Source organism: Amblyomma mixtum, chromosome 3 (genome assembly GCF_055824585.1).
Source record: "Amblyomma mixtum isolate Tamu chromosome 3, ASM5582458v1, whole genome shotgun sequence".
NCBI lineage: Eukaryota > Metazoa > Arthropoda > Arachnida > Ixodida > Ixodidae > Amblyomma > Amblyomma mixtum.
In genome coordinates this window covers 118,944,319-118,966,272 of record NC_143014.1, presented here as the reverse complement: position 1 = coordinate 118,966,272, position 21,954 = coordinate 118,944,319, and the positions used below count along the sequence as shown (strand labels likewise).

General features: G+C 47.2%; 1 protein-coding gene and 2 non-coding genes across 4 annotated transcripts in view; 1 reads left to right on the top strand and 2 right to left on the bottom strand.

Annotated features, from left to right (window-relative positions):
• Positions 1 to 13,154, top strand: part of LOC149351561 (uncharacterized) — a 30,077-nt gene extending 16,923 nt beyond the window's left edge. The window contains exons 2-3 of one of the 2 annotated variants that reach the window (XM_089577060.1): positions 11,445 to 11,495; positions 12,774 to 13,154. In XM_089577060.1, coding sequence (XP_089433186.1) covers positions 11,445 to 11,495; positions 12,774 to 13,154 — 432 coding nt within the window. Of the gene's footprint in view, positions 1 to 11,444; positions 11,496 to 12,011; positions 12,024 to 12,773 lie in introns of those variants that run through there. The other variant, XM_089577061.1, reaches the window with a different exon arrangement.
• Positions 889 to 962, bottom strand: TRNAC-GCA (transfer RNA cysteine (anticodon GCA)). Its single transcript has one exon. It is a non-coding gene; the product is annotated as a tRNA-Cys (tRNA).
• On the bottom strand, positions 6,580 to 6,651 carry TRNAC-GCA (transfer RNA cysteine (anticodon GCA)). The gene has a single exon. It is a non-coding gene; the product is annotated as a tRNA-Cys (tRNA).
• Positions 13,155 to 21,954: the final 8,800 nt, after the last annotated feature.

Here is a 21,954-nt window from a genome sequence, read left to right as displayed (position 1 = left end):
CCAAGAGACGGACTTCCGCTTCCTGCAGTTTGAAACCACGTACACAATCACTCTTTATGACACTTAAACAAAGGGGTTCAATGTACAAACAAAACAACAGCGGCTAGAGGGGGCAACCCTGGCGCACCGAGCGCTGGACTTGGATGCGCTCACCCACCACCTTGTTGATAATTAGCCGCGTTGAGCAATCCCGGTACGCCATGGAAACCCCGTCTCTTATAATTCTACCGACATTTACGTAATCTAAAACACTCAATAGAACATCATGAGGCACCCTATCAAACGCTTTCTCCAAATCTATTTGGAGCATTGCTACACGCGGACCCACTGCGTCGCAACACTCGAGTATACTTCGCGCTATGTGTATATTTGTTGAAATCGTCCGGCCTTTAATTCCGCATGTTTGATGCGGCGCCACTAACTCGTGAATAACTTTCTGCAGCCTCTTAGCCAATACCTTCATCATTATCTTGTAGTCACAATTCGTGAGTGAAATGGGTCGGTAAGACGTCACTCTGCGCAGTACAACTGGGTCTTCTGACTTCGGTATGAGGACCGTGTGGGAAGACGAGAAAGAAGGGGGTAGTACATTTCTATCGAATGCCTCGTTGTACACGTCCGCCAACACTGGAGAAAGAGCACATTTTAAACATTTGTAAAAGGCTGAAGTCAGACCATCTGGTCCTGGAGATTTCCCCGGATGCATGCTTTCGATAGCGCTTCGCACTTCTTCGGCTGAAATAGGTGCCTCTAATATGTCGCCCGTTGTGTCCTCTAACCTTGGCATCAATGACAGACTGAGCTATACCCCCGAGACTGTGAATGAAGACGCGAATCGTTCCTATAAAGAACAAAAAATAAAATCGCATGAAACAGAAGAGTGAATAACAAGGGGGCACCCGGGTTTGAACCGGGGACCTCTCGATCTGCAGTCGAATGCTCTACCACTGAGCTATACCCTTTTTTTTTCTTTATTGCCTGACTTCGGCAAGAACCACAGTACACAAACTCACTTACAGAGCACAGTGAGCAATACTTAACACCACTATCCGCCTGGTGGGGCGTGGCTTCGTCACGTTAAAACTCTTTAAGCGTCACCAAAGGCTCCACTCTTTCGAGCCACTCGGGAGCTTCAGGAGCAAGTTTGTGAACTTCAATATACCTCTGCATGCACTCCCGAAAATAGATCCGTGCTGGCCGTGCATCAGGATCGCGATGATATCCTGCCATTCTGGAGCGCCAAATACAATGGAGGGCCATTAGCATAATAAGATCGAATGGTGCCCCATCCTCACTCTCTACAGGCAAGTACCGAATACCATGAGAGTCCAGCGGAAATTCCTTTGTAAGATGTCCCAAAAGTATACCCCCTCCCAACAGTGCAAAAAAACGTGGTCTATTGTTTCTGGTTGTTTACAAATTAAACAATGTGATCCCCAAGGTAGAAATAAATGCTTCCCCTCCAAAAATTTCTTTACTGGTAGTGTTCCGGTATGTAAATTAAAGAAAAATGTTTTTGCACTTGGTGGCACCTGCATCGCCTTCACACGCTTAAGTACGTCGCGTCCCAGGCCTCCATTGTATAAGGCCCTGTACATAGGTTGTGGAAGAACTACATCGCACAAATCCTTATACAACTTCTTCCTGCTAACAGAAGATAAATATTCATACGAAAATCGAACAGACAGGAATCGAACACTCGCGATAACCTCTCTAATGTAACCAAAAATACGTCCCGAGAAACTTTCGGTTGAGACAACAAAGTCCGGCAGTGCATTTCCGAGCCTTAATTGGCACACAGTGCGCAAAAACGGATCGCTTACATCGCGCACAAAACAAAATCTGCTTACAATCTGCCGCAGAAATAAGTGTCCCAGACTCAGGCCACCGTCCTTCACCCGCCTAAACAAATTGGTCCGGCTGCAGCGTTCCCAGTCAGAAGCCCACACAAAAACGGCAAAGATCCGGTGCAGTCTCTGTACGTTCATCCTTGCAGAATGCAACACTTGCATCTCGTACCACAGCCTAGACATAAAAAACAGATTACACACTGTGGCCCTTGCGAAAATTGAAAGATGTCGCCCTTTCCACCTCTCCACTTTTTCACGCGTGGCTTGCGTCTGTGCTTTCCAGTACGAATCGCTATCGCGATAACCATCCAGTGGGACGCCTAAGTACACTTTACTGGGGTCGTCACCCAGGACATGTTTGCAAAATTGCCGGGCTTCATTGGCCATTCTCCGTGCCAAAGCCCCAGGGACTTTGACCAATTCACTTTACTACCGGTGACCTTGGTGAATTCTTTTACGCATGCCACGGCCTCGGTTACACCTTCCCGGTTCACTGTGAACACAGCGACATCATCCGCATAAGCCAGCAGCTTAACTCCTGCCGCCTGTAGCTGGAAGCCATGAATTTTTTCACTTTCCATGATATTCAAACACAACGCTTCAATGTAAATGCCGAATAGAAGTGGGGTGAGGGGACAACCCTGGCGCACCGAACGCTGCAGGCTAATGGGGGCCCCCAAACTCTTATTTACAATTAATCTTGTGCAGCTCCGGTACGCCAAGGCCACTCCCTCGCAAATAATGGACCCTACATTCACATGGTCGAGTATGCAGAACAAGATATCGTGCGAAACACAATCAAATGCCTTCTCAAGATCTAGCTGAAGGATGGCTACACAGCTATTTGTGTTATCACAGCATTCCAGCACACACCTCGCTGTATGAATATTGGAAACAATAGAGCGTCCCTTGATCCCACACGTCTGGTGGGGACCGACTATATCTTGAATTACTGACTGTAGTCTACGGGCTAAAATCTTCATGAAAACTTTATAATCTATGTTTGTGAGTGCGATAGGACGATATGCTGTGACCTGCTGTAACTTTTCTCCTTCACATCGGATTTAGGGATTAGCACTGTATGGGATTTACCATAAGACGGAGGCAATTCATTTACTTTGTAGGCTTCATTATACACTGCTGTCAGCACTGGCACTATTTCGTGTTTATATGCTTTGTAAAAAGCCGCGCTTAACCCATCAGGTCGAGGAGATCTTCCCAGGTTCAAATTTTCTATCGCGTGCTCGACCTCTGACGCAGTTATCGACAGCTCCAGCCTTTCTTTCTGTTCGTCATCTAATCGCGGTAAAGCACCAAGAAACTTTTCCTTGAATGCGCACACATCCCCTTCTTGCTTCGCAAACAACCCCTGATAATATTCAAGAAATGCCTGCTGGATATGCCCGCTGTCCCCAGATAACGCCCCACCCCATTCAATCTTTTCAAAGTGGTTTCGCTGAGCATGCGTTTTTTCGATTCCTAGAGCTCGTTTTGAAGGTGTCTCCCCAAAAGCTATATCTTGCACCGTAGCCCGCACAAGTGCACCGCGATAGCGTTCTTCCTCGAAGAGTTCAATTTCGTGTTTTATTTTTCTAATGTCGTCCATCCATTTGCCTGGCTGTTCGCTTTCTTTTTCGAGAAGTTTAGCCATTAAGGATCTTGAATTGTCCTCCTCACGCCTCTCCTCTTGTCGTATACAGCTTGACCTTTCGATTGCTGCTATCTTTATTTGATGTTTGCACAGTTCCGACTGCTGCCATACTTTCAGTTCCCCGCTCGTCTCTAATTTGCCGATTTCTTCGTTTACTTTCCTGCTAAAAATGTCGTCTGTAATGAGCTTATTATTTAATTTCCACATCTCCCAAGAAAATTGATTTCCTCGTTTCTTTGTCCCTATCCCACACAACACTAAACAATGATCATAAAATGATACCGGTACTACACTGTAGCTCCTGCATTTTGTAATAACGTCCTGCGACACATAAATGCGATCTAGCCGCGCATGGCTTGACCGCTGAAAATGTGTGAACCTCACACAACGCGTGCCTTCTAAACATTCGGCCACATCATCGAGGTTGCACGTGTCTATAATTTCTGAGAGTACCTCAGTGCTTCTGTCCCTAAACGCCCGTGCACTGGTTTTGTCACAGCCTCCAAGGACGCAATTGAAGTCGCCCATGACGATCAGGGATTTCTCACAACTGAGGTACTTTTGTACGTTTTGAAAAAAGGCTGTCCTCTCATCTACCGCATTTGGGGCGTACACACAAATGATGCGCCAATATGTTTTGTTGTACAGGAAGTCAACCAAAACAAATCGACCCGATGGACACGCCGTATATGCCTAAACCTCAAGTCCCGGTACATTCTTTACAAAAATGAGACAACCCGCAGACGTGCCTACAGCATGGGCCGCTACTGCAAAAAACCTAGACGTGAAACGTCGCACCATGCTCCCGGTCTCTTCTTCCCCGTCAATTTTCGTTTCCTGCACTGCCAGGACGTCAATGTCATGCTCAGTTAAAAGGCGGTACAGCTGCAACGGAAAAAGAATGGCACAAGTAGATCATGACAGGAGCGAAAAAATCGCGACACGTGGCGCTATTGTTGCCGAGTACACCGATAGCGAGAGTGCCAGGAACATTCCATTTCCTGAAGCGGGGGTGGCCGGCTGAAAGCAGCCCACCTAGACATTCGCCCATCTGAAAGTAACATCTTAAACGAACGCCTGTAGATCTCTTATCAGCCAAACCGTATGCTAAGGTGGCTGAGCACATAATCTCGTTTTATTTATTTTTTTTCACGCTTGCGTGGCGATCATTTTTATCTTTATCACCATTTTCCTTTAAAAATGTGCTGGGGATGCACTGTAAAAAGTGGCGATGCACTGTCAGAAGTAATGTGTGGCAGTGCCTGCTTTCGGATGCGCTGCTTTCTATCGGCCACCCCCACTTTGGAAAGTGGAATGTGCCAGGCACTCTCGCTATCTGCGCGTACGGCTACAAAAGCGCCGCGTCTCGCAATTTTTCCGCTCCGGTCATGAGTCACTTGTGCTAACCTTTTCCCGTTGCAGCTGTACACCTGGCTCTGCTTCTTCTTGCTTGCCAGTCCCCTGACATTAAGTGTACCGACTTTTATGGAGAACGCATGAGCCATTTTCATGCAGAAGAAAGAGGCCGGGAACATGGTGCTTACCCTTCGCGTCTAGCGCTTGGCTAGACGACATCATTGACACCGGAGCCATCTGGTGCTGGTGCCAGGCTTGGCTGCGGGGGCGGTTTGTCGAGGGCTCTCCTCTCCGTCGACACATTAGGTTTTTGCCGGATGGAGGACCGCCGTCCTTGGGCCGTTTTTGCCAGCGGCTCCTCGACGCTGGGGGCTTCAGCCTTGTCTCCTTCGGCTCCGGTCTGGGCGTGTGGCCGCTTCGCTGGGGCAGGGACGCTGGTCGTGCGGGCGCCGCTCTGGTCAAGGTTCTCCTCGGTCAGAGTCGCTGGCTCGGTTTCTTGGAGCGCCGTCACGCTTACTCCATCACTCGACGCCTCCATTTCTTTTCTAGAAGATTCTGCTCCTTCAGGTTTCCGTCCGGCATTGCTACGGAAGAGTCCCGAGGAGTCCGTCGAGACTGCTTGTTTTTCGGGTTCTTCGGTTCCTTTTGCTGATTCTTCGGCCTCGACTACATCCATGAGAAGTTCCGCAGAGTCGTCTTTCGACGCACCGCCCGTAGCCACCGCGTAAGTGCGGACACACTCGTTATCCGCGTGGCCGTACCGCCGACATTTCGTACAGCGGGGAACCTTGCATTCACGCCGCACGTGGCCCGTACCATGGCAGCGCAAGCACTGCATTGGACGCCCAGGCGCCACGACAAGAGCCAACTCTCCGGCGACGCGTACCTGGTGTGGTAGGTATTCCACTTTCAAGCCGGGCTTCAACTTCAGTAGGACAGTTCTTGTCATTGAGCTCTTGTCATTGACGCCTTGTATCCGCCACCGCTCGCGCGCAACGTCGGTCACTTTGCCAAACGCCGCGAATGCTGTCCGGATGTCGTCGTCGGCCACACCGTGAAGCATCCAGTGTAGCCGCAGCTTTACCTGCTGGTCTTCCGGGTCGATGATGAGGCAGCGGCGTTTCTTGACTTGCAGCTCATTGAAGGCGAGCAACTTCTTAGCTGCCTCCGTGTTCCGCAGGGTAACCGCCCACACATGGTTGATTTGGTACGCCCCCAACGCGACCACGTCGGGGAGCGTACCGGTCTCAGGGCGTCACAGAAGTCCTCGACCCGGAACGGCCTCGCTCGCACGTCGCCGTGAAGAAAAACGGTGTTGAAAACAACACGTCCTGTTGGCAGTGTCGGCAAAATGATTTGGTAATCCTTATCTTCGCTTTCGTCGGTCCTGTTTCCGCGGCCGTCAACGACCGCTATCGCCGCCCCGCTGGAGCTCATGACCCTCCGGTCCGATCAGCTCGGCTGCCGGAAGCAGAATGAGCTATGCCCCCGCGACATGAAGCAAAGACGCGAATCATTCCTATAAAGAACAAAAAAGAGAGCCGTAGAAACAAAAGAGCAAGCACAAAGGGGGCACCCGGGTTTCAACCGGGGACCTCTCGATCTGCAGTCGGATGCTCTATCACTGAGCAATTGCCCTCGAGACGTAATGCAAAGACGCGAATCATTCCTATAAAGAACAAAAAAAAAAAGAGAGCCGTAGAAACAAAAGAGCAAACACAAAGGGGGCACCCGGGTTTCAACCGGGGACCTCTCGATCTGCAGTCGAATGCTCTACCACTGAGCTATGCCCCCAAGACAAAAGGAAAGGACGCGAATCGTCGGCAATTTTCTATTCACTAGCGCGAGGTCATTTGACCGTATCACGGTGGACATTGCGGCCATGGTATTATATGTTAGCAAGTCCAAACAGTGTGTCTTCTAAAAGTTCAAAGGATATGGCGATGTAAACGAAAATTCTCGCAGGTTTCCGCATTCACCGTGTCACCGGGGGCTGGCGGTGGGTGCAGACCATACCGGGTTCAGCTATGGGAAAGGTGCGCACGTGCAGCGCAGGGAAGCATGGGCAGTCCGATTATCACGGCTTGAGGACAGAATAGGGGGGGGGGGGGGGGGGGAATGAGGAGGGATGACGCGCTGGGCCAAAGCCACCTAGTCAAGATGGCGCTGGCTGGGCAACCGCGCCGGGTGCCTTTGACCCCAGTGTCGCCTTTGCTAGTGTAACAAGCATTTTCTTCAGCTTGTCTAAATCGTCCTTTGCAAGTCTCTCCCTGATTTTGCTCCTGTACAGCGGGATTGATGAAACATAGATAATGTCTTTGCGCAAGTTATTTCTTGTTCTTGTCGCCAAAATAAGTCGTAGTAAATCTATCCACTAAGATAGTAAAAGCTTCCACAACGGCCTTCATGTGCCCATGAGCTCCACCTACCGTAGGACCTGATGAGGCAGTAGAGCTGTGTAATGCCTTAGCCAACGGAACCTGGATTATCGTTCGCAAGAACGGGTCGAATTCGTCGCTTGCAGTCAGAAAACGTTAACTGCTTGCCGCAGAAACAGGTGGGAGACGCTGAGACCTCAGTCTCGATCGGGTCCGAAAAGGTTGGTACGGCCTGTCGTCTCCCACTCTGATCCCCAGATAAATACCTCGAACGCGCGAAGAAGCAATTGCTCGTTGGTGCGAGAGCAATGCCGCACTTGTAGCGTGCATCAGAGCTTGTTAATGAAAAGCAAATTGCAAATTGGCAAGAACAAACAGAAAAATCTCATCCTCGAACTTTTTTGGCGTTCTCACAGAGTTCACTAATCTGGCCTCTTCATTAAGATCTCTGTCGTTATAAAATTCCAATGACACGCTCAAATGCGCTACTACTGCCGTTGTTCCGTACTGTATGTCGGCAGAAAAATTAGCACTCATATGCTAATTACCCCGTCAGAAGCCCAGACACTTTGTCCACTTCACTAAACTTCCATTAGCCCCACAGTAACACTTGAGTGTTCTTATAACTTTCGAAACACTGCGACGTCATATGCTTACGCGCGAGACAACGAACTATTATTTTTCAGCTCATGTCCGAGCCTACTGCTTACGCGAGCAGGTGTACGTCTTGCTGGAATAACGTGAAGCCTTTCATTGCCTTACTTTGAAGCTGAGTCAAACAAAAGGGCTCAATGCACAGAATAAGTAGCCATGACGACGGAGGGCAGCCGTGTCTCACAGAGAGTTGAGAGACACCACAGACAGTTTTATGTTCTCTGGTTCTATTTGTCCACAACACATAAAAATGAAGAGGGACGGACAGAAAAGGCACCACAATGCGCTGTCTTCAACTAGTTTATTGCCACGCAATGCGCTTGTGTCTGTGGAATTCAGCGCGTAAGTGTACGCAGGAAGAAAAAAAAAGAGACAAACATTAAGGTGATAAGTGAGGTCCCTCCTCGACTTATCACCTCAATACGGCCAAATCTGTGTACGGCTAAACCTGAATTGTGTAAGTGCATGCCTATTGTTAGGCAATAAACCGTCTTTTCTGTCTTTTCTGTCTTTTCTGTGCCGTCTTTTCTGTCCGTCCCGGTTCATTTTTGCGCTCTGTGGTCAAATAGACACAGTAGCAGGGGCAACAAGCTCCCACTATGCAGTGCTGGTGCTCTTTTCCGCCCCTGTTTCGGTTTCTTTCTAAATTTCGCCGTTTTCCACACAATCTTGGAGCGGAAATGTTTGCTGGACATCACATGGCCATCCATTGTTTGCAGTATAGTGGGATGCGTTGTCCCAGTCGTCTTATACCTGTGTTATTTTCGCGGTATATCTCAGAACCAGTGTGCGTGCGATAATTTTTTTTTGCGCCTTGGACAATTTCGAGAACGATATTTCTCTCCTCGCCGATAAAGGCGATACTATGTGTGTGTGCCTGTATTTGTACTCACGCTGAATAGCATCCCAGAATACATGATTCCGACAAAAACACCCTGCGAGGCGCAACATTTCCGTGCAAAAATTGTTGTACAAAAATTACCCAATTTTTGTGACTGCAGCATGAAACAGAAGTGAAAAAAAAAATATCAACCCTCAAGGGAGTATACGCCATCATTTAAACTGTAGACCTCTCAATCTGCAGTAAAATGCTTAACCACTGAAGAGATCTTCATCTTTTTAAGGCGAAAGCCTTTAATGTCTCATCGTTGTAAGCAGCAGTTGTCGACAGAAATGTCACGCTTTTCAATTGGTCGAAACGGTCGTGACGTCGCAGTGCGCCAATTTCAAACGGGGCCAATTGTACTTTGGCTAGTAACCATGCAACCAATTGAAGGGATCATATAGTAATGCTCCAAGTGGAACTGAGCTTAGTTAATTGCTTGATTACACAATTAGCCTAATTAACTTTTCTAGACAGGCCGTATAAATAAATAAAACCGAGTAGGAAATTGGTCGAGCTCGGGAATCGAACCCCGGTCTTCGGAGTGCAAGACGAGCATGCTATCCACTCCGCCATGCCAGCTCGATGGTTTGGAATGAACAAAGGCGCGTCTAGTGAATACGGTGTCTTCGCTCACTGCCATCCTCCTCCCTTCCCTTCCGGCGAGGTTTAGTTGTCCACCGAGATATGAGAGACAGATACATTTCCTTTCCTCAAAAACCAATTTACCAACGAGCGAGGCGTAGAACCGAATGGGCGATGGTGTCCTATGGACTCCCTGGCAGCGTTGCAAGACGCTGTTGCGTTCCACTCTTAGAGGCGAAGCTTAACATCTTAACCACACATCAGTGACCGCACTTTAGGTCAAAAAAGTGCAACCCCCCCCCCCCCCCCCCCGCCCCCCCTGAATTTGGACGAGTGTCCACCAAGATATGTGAGACAGTTACATTTTCTTCATTACGGGCAATCTTTGTCTTCCTTCTTTCTTTCCCACTTCCTCCCTTCCTCTACGGTGCGGTTCAGGTGTCCACCGAGATGACAGAGAATTACTGCGCCATTTCCTTTCCTCAAAAAGCGTTGCGTTCAAGCAGCAAGGCATCGCGCCGAACGGGTTGTGGCGTTCCGTGGACTCCCTGGCAGCGCTACAACACGCTGTCGCGTTCCACTCCTAAAGGCGAAGCGTCATTAATTAGCATTTAATTAGTATTCAGGCACTACTAACTAATTAACCATTAATTAGTGATTTGTCATCACTTAGTAATTAGTACTCAATTACATGTGACGCCACCAGTGCCACGGAAGCAGTCAAAGTGGTTCGGAAAACGCTTTCGCCTCTACGCACTTTAGACAGTCAAAGTGGCCGTGAATTTGATTGCCTGAGGCAGTGGGAAACAAAGGCGTCCAAGGTTAAAATGATGAAAGCAATAAGGCTCTTTTCACTACCTTGACACCGCAAATAAGTGCTCAAGTAGAGTCTTTATCAAAACTTTAGAGCCGAAGAAGACTTGCGTCGAAATTGTGCAACGAGGCTCTTGTCGCATCCATGAAAGTTCTAACCCACGGAGGGTGACAACCAGCGTTCAACTTACCTTCAAGTGGTTTGGAACTATGGGGATGCATAACGTGCCACGCGGCGTGACCAAGAAGTGAAACATGGATGGCTTTAAAATTTTTACAAAGACTGTACATACATCCAATCTCCTACAAAAAGATGACTTTTCTACACCTATGCTACACGCCACACACGTCATGAAAACGCCCCGCATCAGTGTTCATGCTCATGCACAATACCCGATGGATGTGAACGCACCTATAAATTAAAGCGTAAAAGGAAACACCGCTATTGTTTTCTGTCAAGGGTCATCAGTTTCCCTGGGGATCCAGGGGAATATCTTTCTTTTTCTTTGAATACGTTGCAACACATCTCAGAAGCAAGCCCCGTCTCTGCTGTCCAAAAATGTAATTGTTCACGGCCTTTGTCATAGCAGGTTGTTTAGAAAGCCGAAGCAGCAAGTATTTTCGACTTCATTTTCTGCGAGATTCTTTAGCTGTACTATGCCTGATACAAACACAGGCATTACTTTTATGCGAAACTCAAAGCCACGGCAAGCATGAATATAGTTGACAATTTTGTTAGAACAGGTCGACAAGGTTTTCATGGTATGAAGATGAGTCGCCGCGATAAGTCGCAAAGTGACCAGTTGTGCTGATTGATGGCCGCGTGAAAATGTGACGTGGCACCGATTAGTGCCACGTTCAAAGGGCTGTGCGAAGCGGACATTTTGCTTCACGCGCGAACAATCGGACACTTGGAGCGCCGGCGTGCGGTCCTGAACGTCGCCTAGGCAAGGCACCGAGAGTGACCCACGAGAAAAACATTAGGGCGAAAGTTCTCGAGCAAGTCTTTGTGACTGAAAAAAATGTCTGGCATCCGATTGAGGTTGTGACTTGTCGGTCACTAGCCCACTGAATCGTTCCTGTGCAGGAAGTGGTTTAACGGGGACTCCACGCAGCGCGTGAGGCTCTTAATGACCGCAGATGGACTGAGTCTCTGCTTTGCGGGGGAGGGGGGGCATTGTGTTCTGTTTGCTTACGCGACCCTCCTTGCCCCCTCCTCTTCTCACCTCCTTCCTTCTCCTCACTGAGTCGCGTCTCCTGTATAAAAAGCGCAGAATCCGCTCGGAAGTCACCACTGGTCTGCCTCGGAAGCCATGCGACAATCGGTGAGTGGACTGGGGACGCAAACATTTCGGTGACGTCTGAGATCTGTGGATAGGAGTCGCGTTTGAAGAGTGTGGTTAGTGAGCTCAAAATCTGCATATGCCACGCCTGCCCATGTGACAGCTTGTGTTACCTGGCCTCGGTACAGAGCACTGTCGCATGGACTAGCCCTCTGATAATAATCACTGCAGCAAAGCGTTTTAATTTGCACGGAGTGCCTGTGAGGCCGCCCATATTGATATAAGAGCCCCTTACCGATTTCCAGAGCTTTTGTTGCTGCTGCGGTATACTCCCGTATTCGTGACAAGCCCGTAAATAAGGCTGCTATTTTTCAATGTATACATTAAAAAAGAAATGCGCTCATGAACTGCTTGTTAACAATGCGATCGATCGTACGATTCCTTGCTTAACCTTATTTGCATCAGGAAGCCTTTCTATATACGCAAAACATTTTGCCTGCCGCGGATATGGGTATTGTCAAATAGTGGTGACGCCAGATCTAGCGAACAAGGACAGCAATGCGTTCTTGCGTACAGTATACTTTCAAGCCTTTGAGATTCTCTTCTCCTTGTGTAATGTAAACTAAGGTAATGAATTTCCATAAGGCGGCGGATGATAACAGGGTTGAAGATTGCGAGCTTAGTTTTGTGGTTCTCTGGGAATTAGGGCATTGAGATGGGTTCTGGAAAAAGATGTTCGTGGTACAGAGAGTGGTACAAAAAAGAAAAGAAGCACATTCTCGAGCACTTTGAGCGTGTCATTGAAGAGTCTAACGGAGAAGAAACACCATGCGATTCTAAATAGGATATATTCCACGCCTACCTATATTCCTCAGAACGGACAGAAACAAGGCGCACTGAGAGAGGGAAAGAAAAAAAACCTAGTGCTGATGAGGCATGATTATTGTTTAAAGTTAGATCTGTTAAACCTGCCGCGTAACGATTAGCGTCACAGGAGCCCATAATTTTCGAATCATTCACTTTTCTTTTTGTGTTGCGAAGAATTAAAGAAGCTTAGCAAAAGTTTTCTCAAAGTGTACCGATCGGCAAAAGGTTGTTGCTTGACAGTAAGCGAGGCTACGGCTGCCAAAGAGCGGGAAGGAACTGCAAGTACCTGAGCATAGCGGCACCAGCAGCCGATGGATGCCACAGTTTTTCTTCCTTCTACATACGGCGCCTTGACGAGGAAGTATTGCATGCGTCCAAATGCAAGGTATCCAATCTATCCGGTCGTATGGCCGTCTGCCTACCGATGACAGCAAATTATTACTTTTGTTCCAGGTTCTCATACTTTTTGCCTTGACGGCGGTCGCCTCCGCTGGCCTGCTGGGTGGCGGCGGAGACGATTATGGCGGAGGCGGAGGCTTCGGTGGCGGCGGTGGTGGTTTCGGTGGTGGCGGTGGCGGCGACGACATCGGTGTGGCTTCTGTGTCGTACGTGAAAACACCCGTCGTGAGCGTCAAATACGTGGCTAAGCCCGTGGTCAGTTACGTGGCCAAGCCGGTGGCCACAGTGTCACACGCCTTGAAACCCGTGCTGACATACACGACCATCTCGAGCGGCGGCGGCGGAGGATTCGGTGGCGGCGGCGGCTACGGTGGAGGCGGCGGCGGTGGATACGGTGGTGGTGGCGGCCACGGAGGAGGATGGCCCTGGTCATGAGGGCGGATCTATGGCGCGTCCGTGTTCATCTCGTGGCAGAGTTCACGAGAAATTCATCGACAGCCTTCAATTACGACCACATCAGGACAGAGCCGGTGGTGATAGGTGCAGTTCCTGTGAATCGAGCGAGGAAGAACGACGAGTTGCGAAGTAAAAAAGTTCATTTTGAAATAAATGAATGGCTGTTGACAATCTTCTCTTTTCCTTCTTTAGCACTAAAGAACCGTTTTGTTAATGACCACAGATTGCGGTGTACATGCTGTGAATTCCTGTGAATGGACTATATTGTTAGCGAGATTGTGAGTGTGAATTCCGACAAAACAGGTAAAAAAAAACTCATACTAAATTTGTCATGATTAGAGATGCCGTTTGGTTGCGCTACACATATTTACAGATTTACCGCATGTTCTGAGCCCTCTAGTTCTTAAATACTGAATGTCAACGGTATAGAACCCTAACGTTTGCTGGCAGCAATCATATCTATTTGCATGGCGGCATAACCCTTTCAGGCGCTTTGTACACAATTGTGTAAGCGGCAAACTTACAGCTTTTTCTCCGAAACTGGACCACTTAACAGTGATTTCGTTATTTCATTCAAATTGAGCACCCTTCATGTTGCAAATAAGTTGCTTTTTTGTACCGTGTAGCGAATGCAGTGAATAATGTTTCCCATAAGAGTGAGCTAGGTAGCACTTTGCCTGCCGTTTTTGTGCAGACAGATTTTTTTGCCGCGAGTGAAAACATCGATTGTTTTTGCTTAATTTTGAGCCTAATGTGAATCTTCAAAACACAAAGTGATTTCGCGATCCCTAGGGTGTTTACCTCACACACGAGAACATTTCGATGTTATTATTTTTAACAAATCTGACGCTTTGTACGGAATTCTCCACATCATTGTAGAAACTTACCTGCTGGTCTTTCACGTTCGAAAATTAACAAATTTCCTTTCTTGAGGCCTGAATATTCTACTTAGGTGAAAAAATAATTGATTTCAGTCAAAAGAAAAAATGGCGCCTGAAAGGGTTAAGAATACGCAGTAAGCACGGAAACCTTACCAACACGAGGGCTATGTAAATGCCTTCAAAGATTAGCTTTTACGGCAGAGCGAATCTATAAAACCTTATTGCTAAAAGATATAGAAACAGGAAATACCGTGACAATGCTGATGAGAAGAGGAATGATTCTACTCATGCTGGGGTTTTTGAAACCATTCATACACAATTAATGTCGCCGGAAGATGGCAACCTACTGGTGTGGCTTAATAGGTTTGGCGCTTTACTCCCAAAAATGAGGATGAGCCCATGAGTTGGTTTCCAAACATTATGGCCAATTTATACGGAGCCTGAAATGTGAACAAGCCCATGTGCGTCACCCTTGTGTAGCGAGCTCAAGCAGAGTTCAGCACGAAATAAAACTTAAATTATAAAGATGCCCATGGTTTTTGGGCGAAGTGCTCTTGTCCACATTGCTTTCATGTCTATGTGACTCCATGTTTGCGCAAGCTTTGCCTCTAAATCTAGAAGATGCCAGGAGGTGCAGCGTTTTATTCAGAGAAGTGTGCCACTCCAGCGCTCTGCGAAAGCGGGGCGCAGCCTGCACTCATATTTCAGAGCACGGATATTTTTCAGAAGGCCGAAATAAAAAACACAGTCCTCAACTATGCCTCCCCTCAAAGGTTATGTGCAGCTTTAACATAAAAAGCTTGTTGAAATCTTTCGAAAGCGTAAACGATGGAGAATACACGATGTTAACTTATGATATTTTTGTCCTGCTCATTCCGCACAACATAGCAAAAATAAAGAAAATTAGATTTAAAGCTACGAAATAATTTCATGCTGGAGCAACAAAAAACGGTATAAGTTTTCTCTCTTTCAAACTTGATCAGTTGTACCTTATTTTCTCTGTGCGAATGGGTACTAGTCGGTCTGGAATAATTATATACTTCAGCCGCATTTGTTTGAGGGTTAAAAAACTATTCCACCCTTAAAAGAAAACAATTATGTGCTGTGAAGAGTGTAACTAAGAAACAAGATTAAACAATAAAAAAATTCAGACAACCGACTTGGTGTTCTTGCTTCCCTGAAATATCCAGCATCGAGATGTCGGGTTTCCTATTTTCAATATTAAAAATTTCAAATTCGACGCGAGGCTTACCTCGGGCAGCATATATAAATAGTCTTTTCTCATGCGTTTCGTACTTATCAGTGCAAGGTGCACTGATAAAGTAAGGCGTACTTACTTTTAGGACTGTTTATTGCATAAAAATTAAGCATAAATGATTACTTTCAACTCACTCATTGCGGCAAGATTGGTGCAAGTTGTGTTTGAGAATGTGAAGTGTCTAAGACGAGTGAAACTTTAATAAAATGATGTGCAGCGACTTCGCCGCCTCATACGTCACGGCACCAAAGAAATGAGCCTTCATTGAAGTTGTCTGCTTGTGCCTTTGTACTTGGATCGACAATGAATAAGCACATATGAAAAATTGTGCCTTTCATTGTAAGTCATTTGAATGGCTCGTTCTCTGGAAAGAGGGGCGCAGGTAAACAAACAAACGTAAGCAGTGAAGGGATCACAGATAAACAAACAAACTGAATAGCAAACGGCATACAGTTTGTGTTGCTGAACTCTCCACACAGTGGTGCGTTCGCGCCGAGTGATTTCGAAGAGGGAGCGATTTGGCAGGGTGGCCGCAATGCGTGACGCTCCTAATGACCTCGCAGCACTCCTGGCCCCCATCCTGCATTGGTCGTTACTTGCCCTCTCGACGAATCCCGGTTTCGTGCCCTCGCAGTGAATAGCAGTGGCGCGCTATAAGCCTTGCGGTTGCGCTCAAAAGTAAGCACTGGACCGCTGAGCAGCAAACCACGATCAGGCCGGTGACTCCATGCCTGTCATGGATGCGTCCTCTTTAGGCTTGAAGAACGAGATTGACGCTGCGTGCCGGTGTGAAAGTCGTGAACGGTGTCGAAAGGTGCGAACGCGGTTATCCTCTGAGCTGTCGCGCAACAAATTTCGGCTCCATGGCACCAAAAAACATAATGCGTTTTCGAGAAGTTTGCCGGCAAAGCGACCTCTCCAGTGCACGTAACTCGTCGACATAGCCAAAATTTGCTGGGCCACAGCTCCGAGGGTAACCACGTTTTAGAAATTCTAAAACTGATATGAATATTGCTCACGGACGGCTACACGCCTATCAATAATTAGGGGGCCTAACAGTGACAGTTGAAAACTTAACTATTTAATGTTAGTTAACCAGCCTGCTAGTTATCACGTATTAGCTGCATTCTAACGTACTACACAGCTGACAACGCTATGCCGAAAAAAAGGAAACGCTCTTCTAACTCAAAAATTCTATTTTTTAAAAAATGTGTAGGCTCAGGTGAAACACCCTGTATATAGGTAGAGCGCCTATGGCTCGCTACGTGCATACGGTGACTCGATTTGTAAGCAGGAAAATAGAAATATTTTATTCAAACTGGTGCTCTTGAACTTCTTGGATCGCTGCGAGGAGTATATGGGAGAGATGTCCCCCCCCTTTTTTTTGTAGTACCTAAAATAAAAAAGACATGTCAGTTAAGTTCTCTTGCCTGACGTCTGTAAAAAGACACCAGGCCGTTTTTCATACAGTGAACCACAATTAATCCTCAGTCAAGCAAATGACGTATACTTGCGGACATGTAAAGGCAATTTATTTAAAGATAAATTATATATAGAGGTCGGACTTTTCGGTCTCTATATTTTGAAAATTTGGCGTTCGGATTTCGGTGTTAATTTCGGCGCGCAACTTGAGTCATGAATGATGAAACATAATGTACTATGATCTATGAAAGTGATGACTCGTAGCCATAGTAATGACTGAGTCATTCTGCAATGTATTTTGACTCAGGATAGTTTGTACAAAGTATGAGTTATCATGATGTGCAGTAATAGTCATAGCTCATAATCACTCTTCAACGTATCATGACTCAGCCCTTTACAAGTAGCCTAGTCATGACGCATGACTCAGCACTTCACTTCTGCAACAAGCTTTGGTATGCACGTCTAGAATAATGTCCTTTCTTGGTTGAGACCGAATTTTGAAATTTCAATTCGGCGTATTTTTATCGATGATTTTCGGTTGAATTAAAGCGAAAACTCCAACCCTTAGTTATATCCTGCTAGATAAAAGTTCATATATTTGCGGGCTTTCTGCGGGGACGGACATTCGTGCATCATTATTTGAAAAATGATGCGATGCAATATTTGGCATTTGTGTAATAATGCCTACTCCCCTCTCCCGGCAAGTGGTACCTGGATGGTACATCAATGCGTGTGGCAGCAGTTTTATGACAGAACATGAAAGGTTATTTCTCGGCAAGGAGCAAGATTGTCCACAATCTGAATTTCTTATACGATCCAAAGCAGTGAGAGTGACCGCGGTGCCACGTTCTTGAATCGTGCCGTTGATTTGGTATGCGCAGACAACGAATCCAATCTAATCATGGTGTCACGAAAGGACGGAATAAGTTTCTGGGGGCTATGTTGACGCTTTCGCATTGCATCATCATCGACTGGTTCATTTTTGGAGGCACTGGAGTTGTTGAGTCATCCAATATATACATCTGCAATGGGAAATCAACTTTGGCATTGGCCCTTGTTTGACCATACGTGTAACTTATGGTTACAAAATTGATGGATTTTAACCGCAGGTTGTTAATCCCTGGCAGTGCCATGCGAGCTTGACGACAAACAGCTGAGGTGGGCTGTTTGCCAAGGTATTTCGAATGTGTACCGCAGCGTCTATTTTGCGTGTCTGCATAGTGGTTATTTGTTTTTTAAACAATAACTCTTGATTCTTGCTTGGTACAACGCTGCATGCCACTCCAAGGAGCAGAGGCGGGGAAAAACAACGGCCTTCCCATAGAGCGTTTAAATGCATGAGCGCAACTTTTTTGTGTTACGCAAACTGTTGGCAACACGCGTTTCTTAAGCTGGCACTTAGAATACTGAGCTGGCGCTATCCAGTATGGAAATGGACAATTTGCTATGTTTGACATGCCGTCCCCTTGAATGTATACTTTTTTTACCAGTTAACTATCAAATGTGGAAGCTAAAATTGAACCCAATGTAGTCAAACAGACTTTTTTTTTAAGCGGTCTACACTACACTACTACAGGTCTCAGGCTGAGATCGCCGTGTGTTGCCGATGGCCTTCAAGGCTCAGCCAAGGTCGAACTTTCAGTTGATAGGTTTGGAGAACCGGTGGATGGTCAATCGTCAAACCAATGGTAAAACAATTGAACAGGTCAAGGTCATTTCAAGGTCAAGTCAAGATCAAGCTGGGGACGTCAAGGACGCGCCAAGGTCAACCGAAATTCGGTCACGTGATCGACTTTGGGCTCGCCGAGGAGCCTTAATGCGGCGTTTACGTGATAGGCGTGACGTCATGCCATTTTTAACCGAGTACATGACGGAAGGAGTGCCGGCGCGCTTAGGAATAAGTCGACATACGGTGTTCACGTGCTCTACCGTGACGTCACGGCCTCCTAAACCGAGTACACAACGGAAGTAGCACCGGCGCGTCTGGCGCGAAGTGCCCTCGTTATGTTCATGGGCTGGGCCGTGACGTTAGTCTGCAGCAGTGGCGCGCCTTCGCACGAATTACAAATGTGGTGTTCACGTGCTAGGCGCCTGAGCGGCGACGCGCCTACGCACGAAGTTCACAACTCCGCGTGTGGTGTTCAAATGCTAGACCGTGACACCACGCGTTCAGGCGAGCATAAATATCAGCTGCGGAGTCGCCTAGCAGTCAGAGCCATGGAGTCCTGTGCTGAACAAAGGTGTCAAATACCAAAGAAACGCTCAACGAACAGCACAAGACTTTGCCAGGCTAAACCATCATGAAGCTTCCGCTTCTCACTCGGTTTAACCAAAGCTAAAACATCGTTCATTTTTTCCAGAGGCCACTGGAGACCTAGCTCAATCTCTCCTCAGCATCATAGGTCGGGTGGTCGACGTCAAAAAGAAACAAGTGCGTATTTAGTTATTCGATTAGAACTGTTACTAAATATCGATCAGCGGAGAACCCTGTCAGACATGCAAGACAATGATAACGATACCATATATAGGAATTTTTATGCGTAATGGCTTTAAGGGGCGCATTATTATTTCATTATGCAGTGCACAGATACTACTCAATGTGTACACAATAGAAAAACTGCTGTTCTGACATGACAGCTTGGAGTGTATTTATAATGTGCACATGGAAGAACCAGCGTGACCCGCGGTTGCTCGAGGGCCGCCTACTTCGGCCACTCAAGCAGCTCGCCCGCAGCCCTAACGGCTTGTAGGTCGGGTTGTGCCTTGCGCGGTGACCACCAGTATGTGTCAGGGACTTTAGTAATTACGCTTTCTTCTGGGCAACCATTTTCAAACTTATCACTTTTAATATATACGGCAACCTGCTTCGCATATTCCTGCTTGTATTGACTGCCGCTGTCATGCACGAACGAAGCGACAATCGACAAACCATGACCTTGTTCTCCATGGACTAGAAATTACTGGCAGGGTTGAAGCTATGCGCGATACTCGTCTCATATTTAAGAATAATAAGCGAATGTAACAAAATGGGTCATCGATGTATTGGCGAATGTGATGGCTACGCACGCGCTTATAACTGCAGCATATTTTGATTTTCTAGTTCTATGTGGCTTATATCGAAAACAAGCAGCATAGATGAAAAATTTTCCACCTAGCAAACGCTCTTTTCAGTCATCTGTGTGCTCCCTTTAATATTCTTTGATAAGATACGACTACATATCTGGAGGTGCGTTACATTTTTTTCTGTGTATGAATGCGGCTTCATTTTGAATGACCGCCTATTTTTTGTTGTTTATGGTGGGATTCGACCAACGCGCACCTCTTTGAAGAAACTTTAACAGAGCAAGTGTATGTGCCTGGTGCTTCGAGCACACGGCGAGTAGTTTCGGGTCTTACCACGCGCATCGCGAGTGTATGAAAGCATGTGCTCTGAATACTTGCTGACCGACAAAACAGAAAGACGGTAAACTCGGAAGACGAGGAAATAAAATATATAATGAATAAAACCTTCCCGTTAGGAAGCGAAACGGTTTCTACCTCCAAGAACAAGATACCAACTGGTCATTGTTCTTTACAACTAAGTGAAACACGTGCGAGCTTTTGTGTAATTAGCCTGCATATAGAAACTGATTTCAACAGCACTGGCAGCTTGTTTGCCACAATAATGCGGCCTCATCACGTTTATCTATGTGTAAAGCGAAGTGCAGCTAAGCCTCTGAGATATCGAAATATTTTTCCAAAAGTGATTGACGAGCAGGAACCAGTGAGACATTGGCGGGGGGCGGCTCAATGCCGTGGTAGCAGCTCCCATTAGAAGACGACCAGAGAAGAGCGCCCTCTTGTAGGCTCGGGTTGAAAGGATATTACTGTAGGGTCTTTGAAATCTATAGGAGCAGGTTGCAGTATCCGGTCTTCCAAAGAGGTGTAACCGAAGCGAACACGAAGCTTCACTCGCTGCATTCCCGTCGTGGCGATGCGCTCGAGCTCTGCTTCGGAAGGGGCGTGCGTCATACAACTGCGAAAAGCCTTGTCCTCACGACTTCGACCTCACTGAATGAAGAAATTCTGAAACTTACGCGTGAGGTTGAGGTCCGATTCGTTGACCTCACAATATTTCAAGCTTTCGCCGACCCCACCTCTACCTAGCCTCCATCCGTGAGGTTGAAGTGACTTTGAGATGAAGTAGGCCTCCTGAGGTCGAAATCTCATGAGGTTGCTCACCTCTGGGGCTGTGGGATGTCAGTGCGCAGTTAAGATACCCAGTGGAACGAAATTAACCAAGAGTCCTCCTTTATGCCATGAAGTCAGTGAAGTGACGTCGAAGTCGCGTCCCTTGTTCGCTTTGTTTCGATTTCGCGCATACGAATACTTCGTTACATCGAGTTAGTGTATGCAGTACCGTTGCATTTTTGCGGATCTCTACGACAGCTGTGAGCTTCTCTTATCGCGGACTGCAATTAATGTTGAAATGAACGGTCTAAATGCATTAGTTTAAACGCTTTGTGTCGCTTCGTTCACTATAACTGTTCGTGTAATACAGAGTACAAGACGTTTTAGAGGTGTCCGCAATGAAATATTTTGAAAGCGCTCAACACGCATACATTGGGAAGGCAATACCGGGAGGTTCCTTATAAAGGGGCCATGGCATGGTTGATCGATGTATTGCGATTTTGTACTTCAGTGAATAACACAAGAGCCACAGATTTTATTCACAAATTTAAGTGCCCTTGAAGCGCTGTATCCTACAAAAAAATTGGCAGAGGCTCAGCTTGGTTAAGCCCGGAAATTGCAAAAGCAACTTCATCCGTTTCTTCAGCCCGCATCCGCCGTGTCTACCGCCGCTCTGCGCCGACGGTTGTTGTTGTTGTGACTGGGAGAAGGATGAAAAGGAAATGCACGGGCCTGCCTACTATCTCGAGCCGAGCCACCACCTCTTCATCTGTTCAGCGCGCCGGTGTTTCCTGGCTGTTGCATTTCGTTGGAGCTTTGCCGTATACACATCATCCGACATACCGAGGTAGCTCTACCACGGCAACTGGGAGCAACCGAGCTGCTCCTCCACCTTTATCCCCCTGATGTGACGTCATAGCAACGCGCGCCCTCTCGCGGCAGCTGCGCAGTGCGCCGTGGCAGCTCCGCAGCGCCCATGCTAACCGCGCGAGCTGGGGCAAGGTAGATGTACTATGGCGCCGTAGGCCGCATAGAAGCCCATACGTTC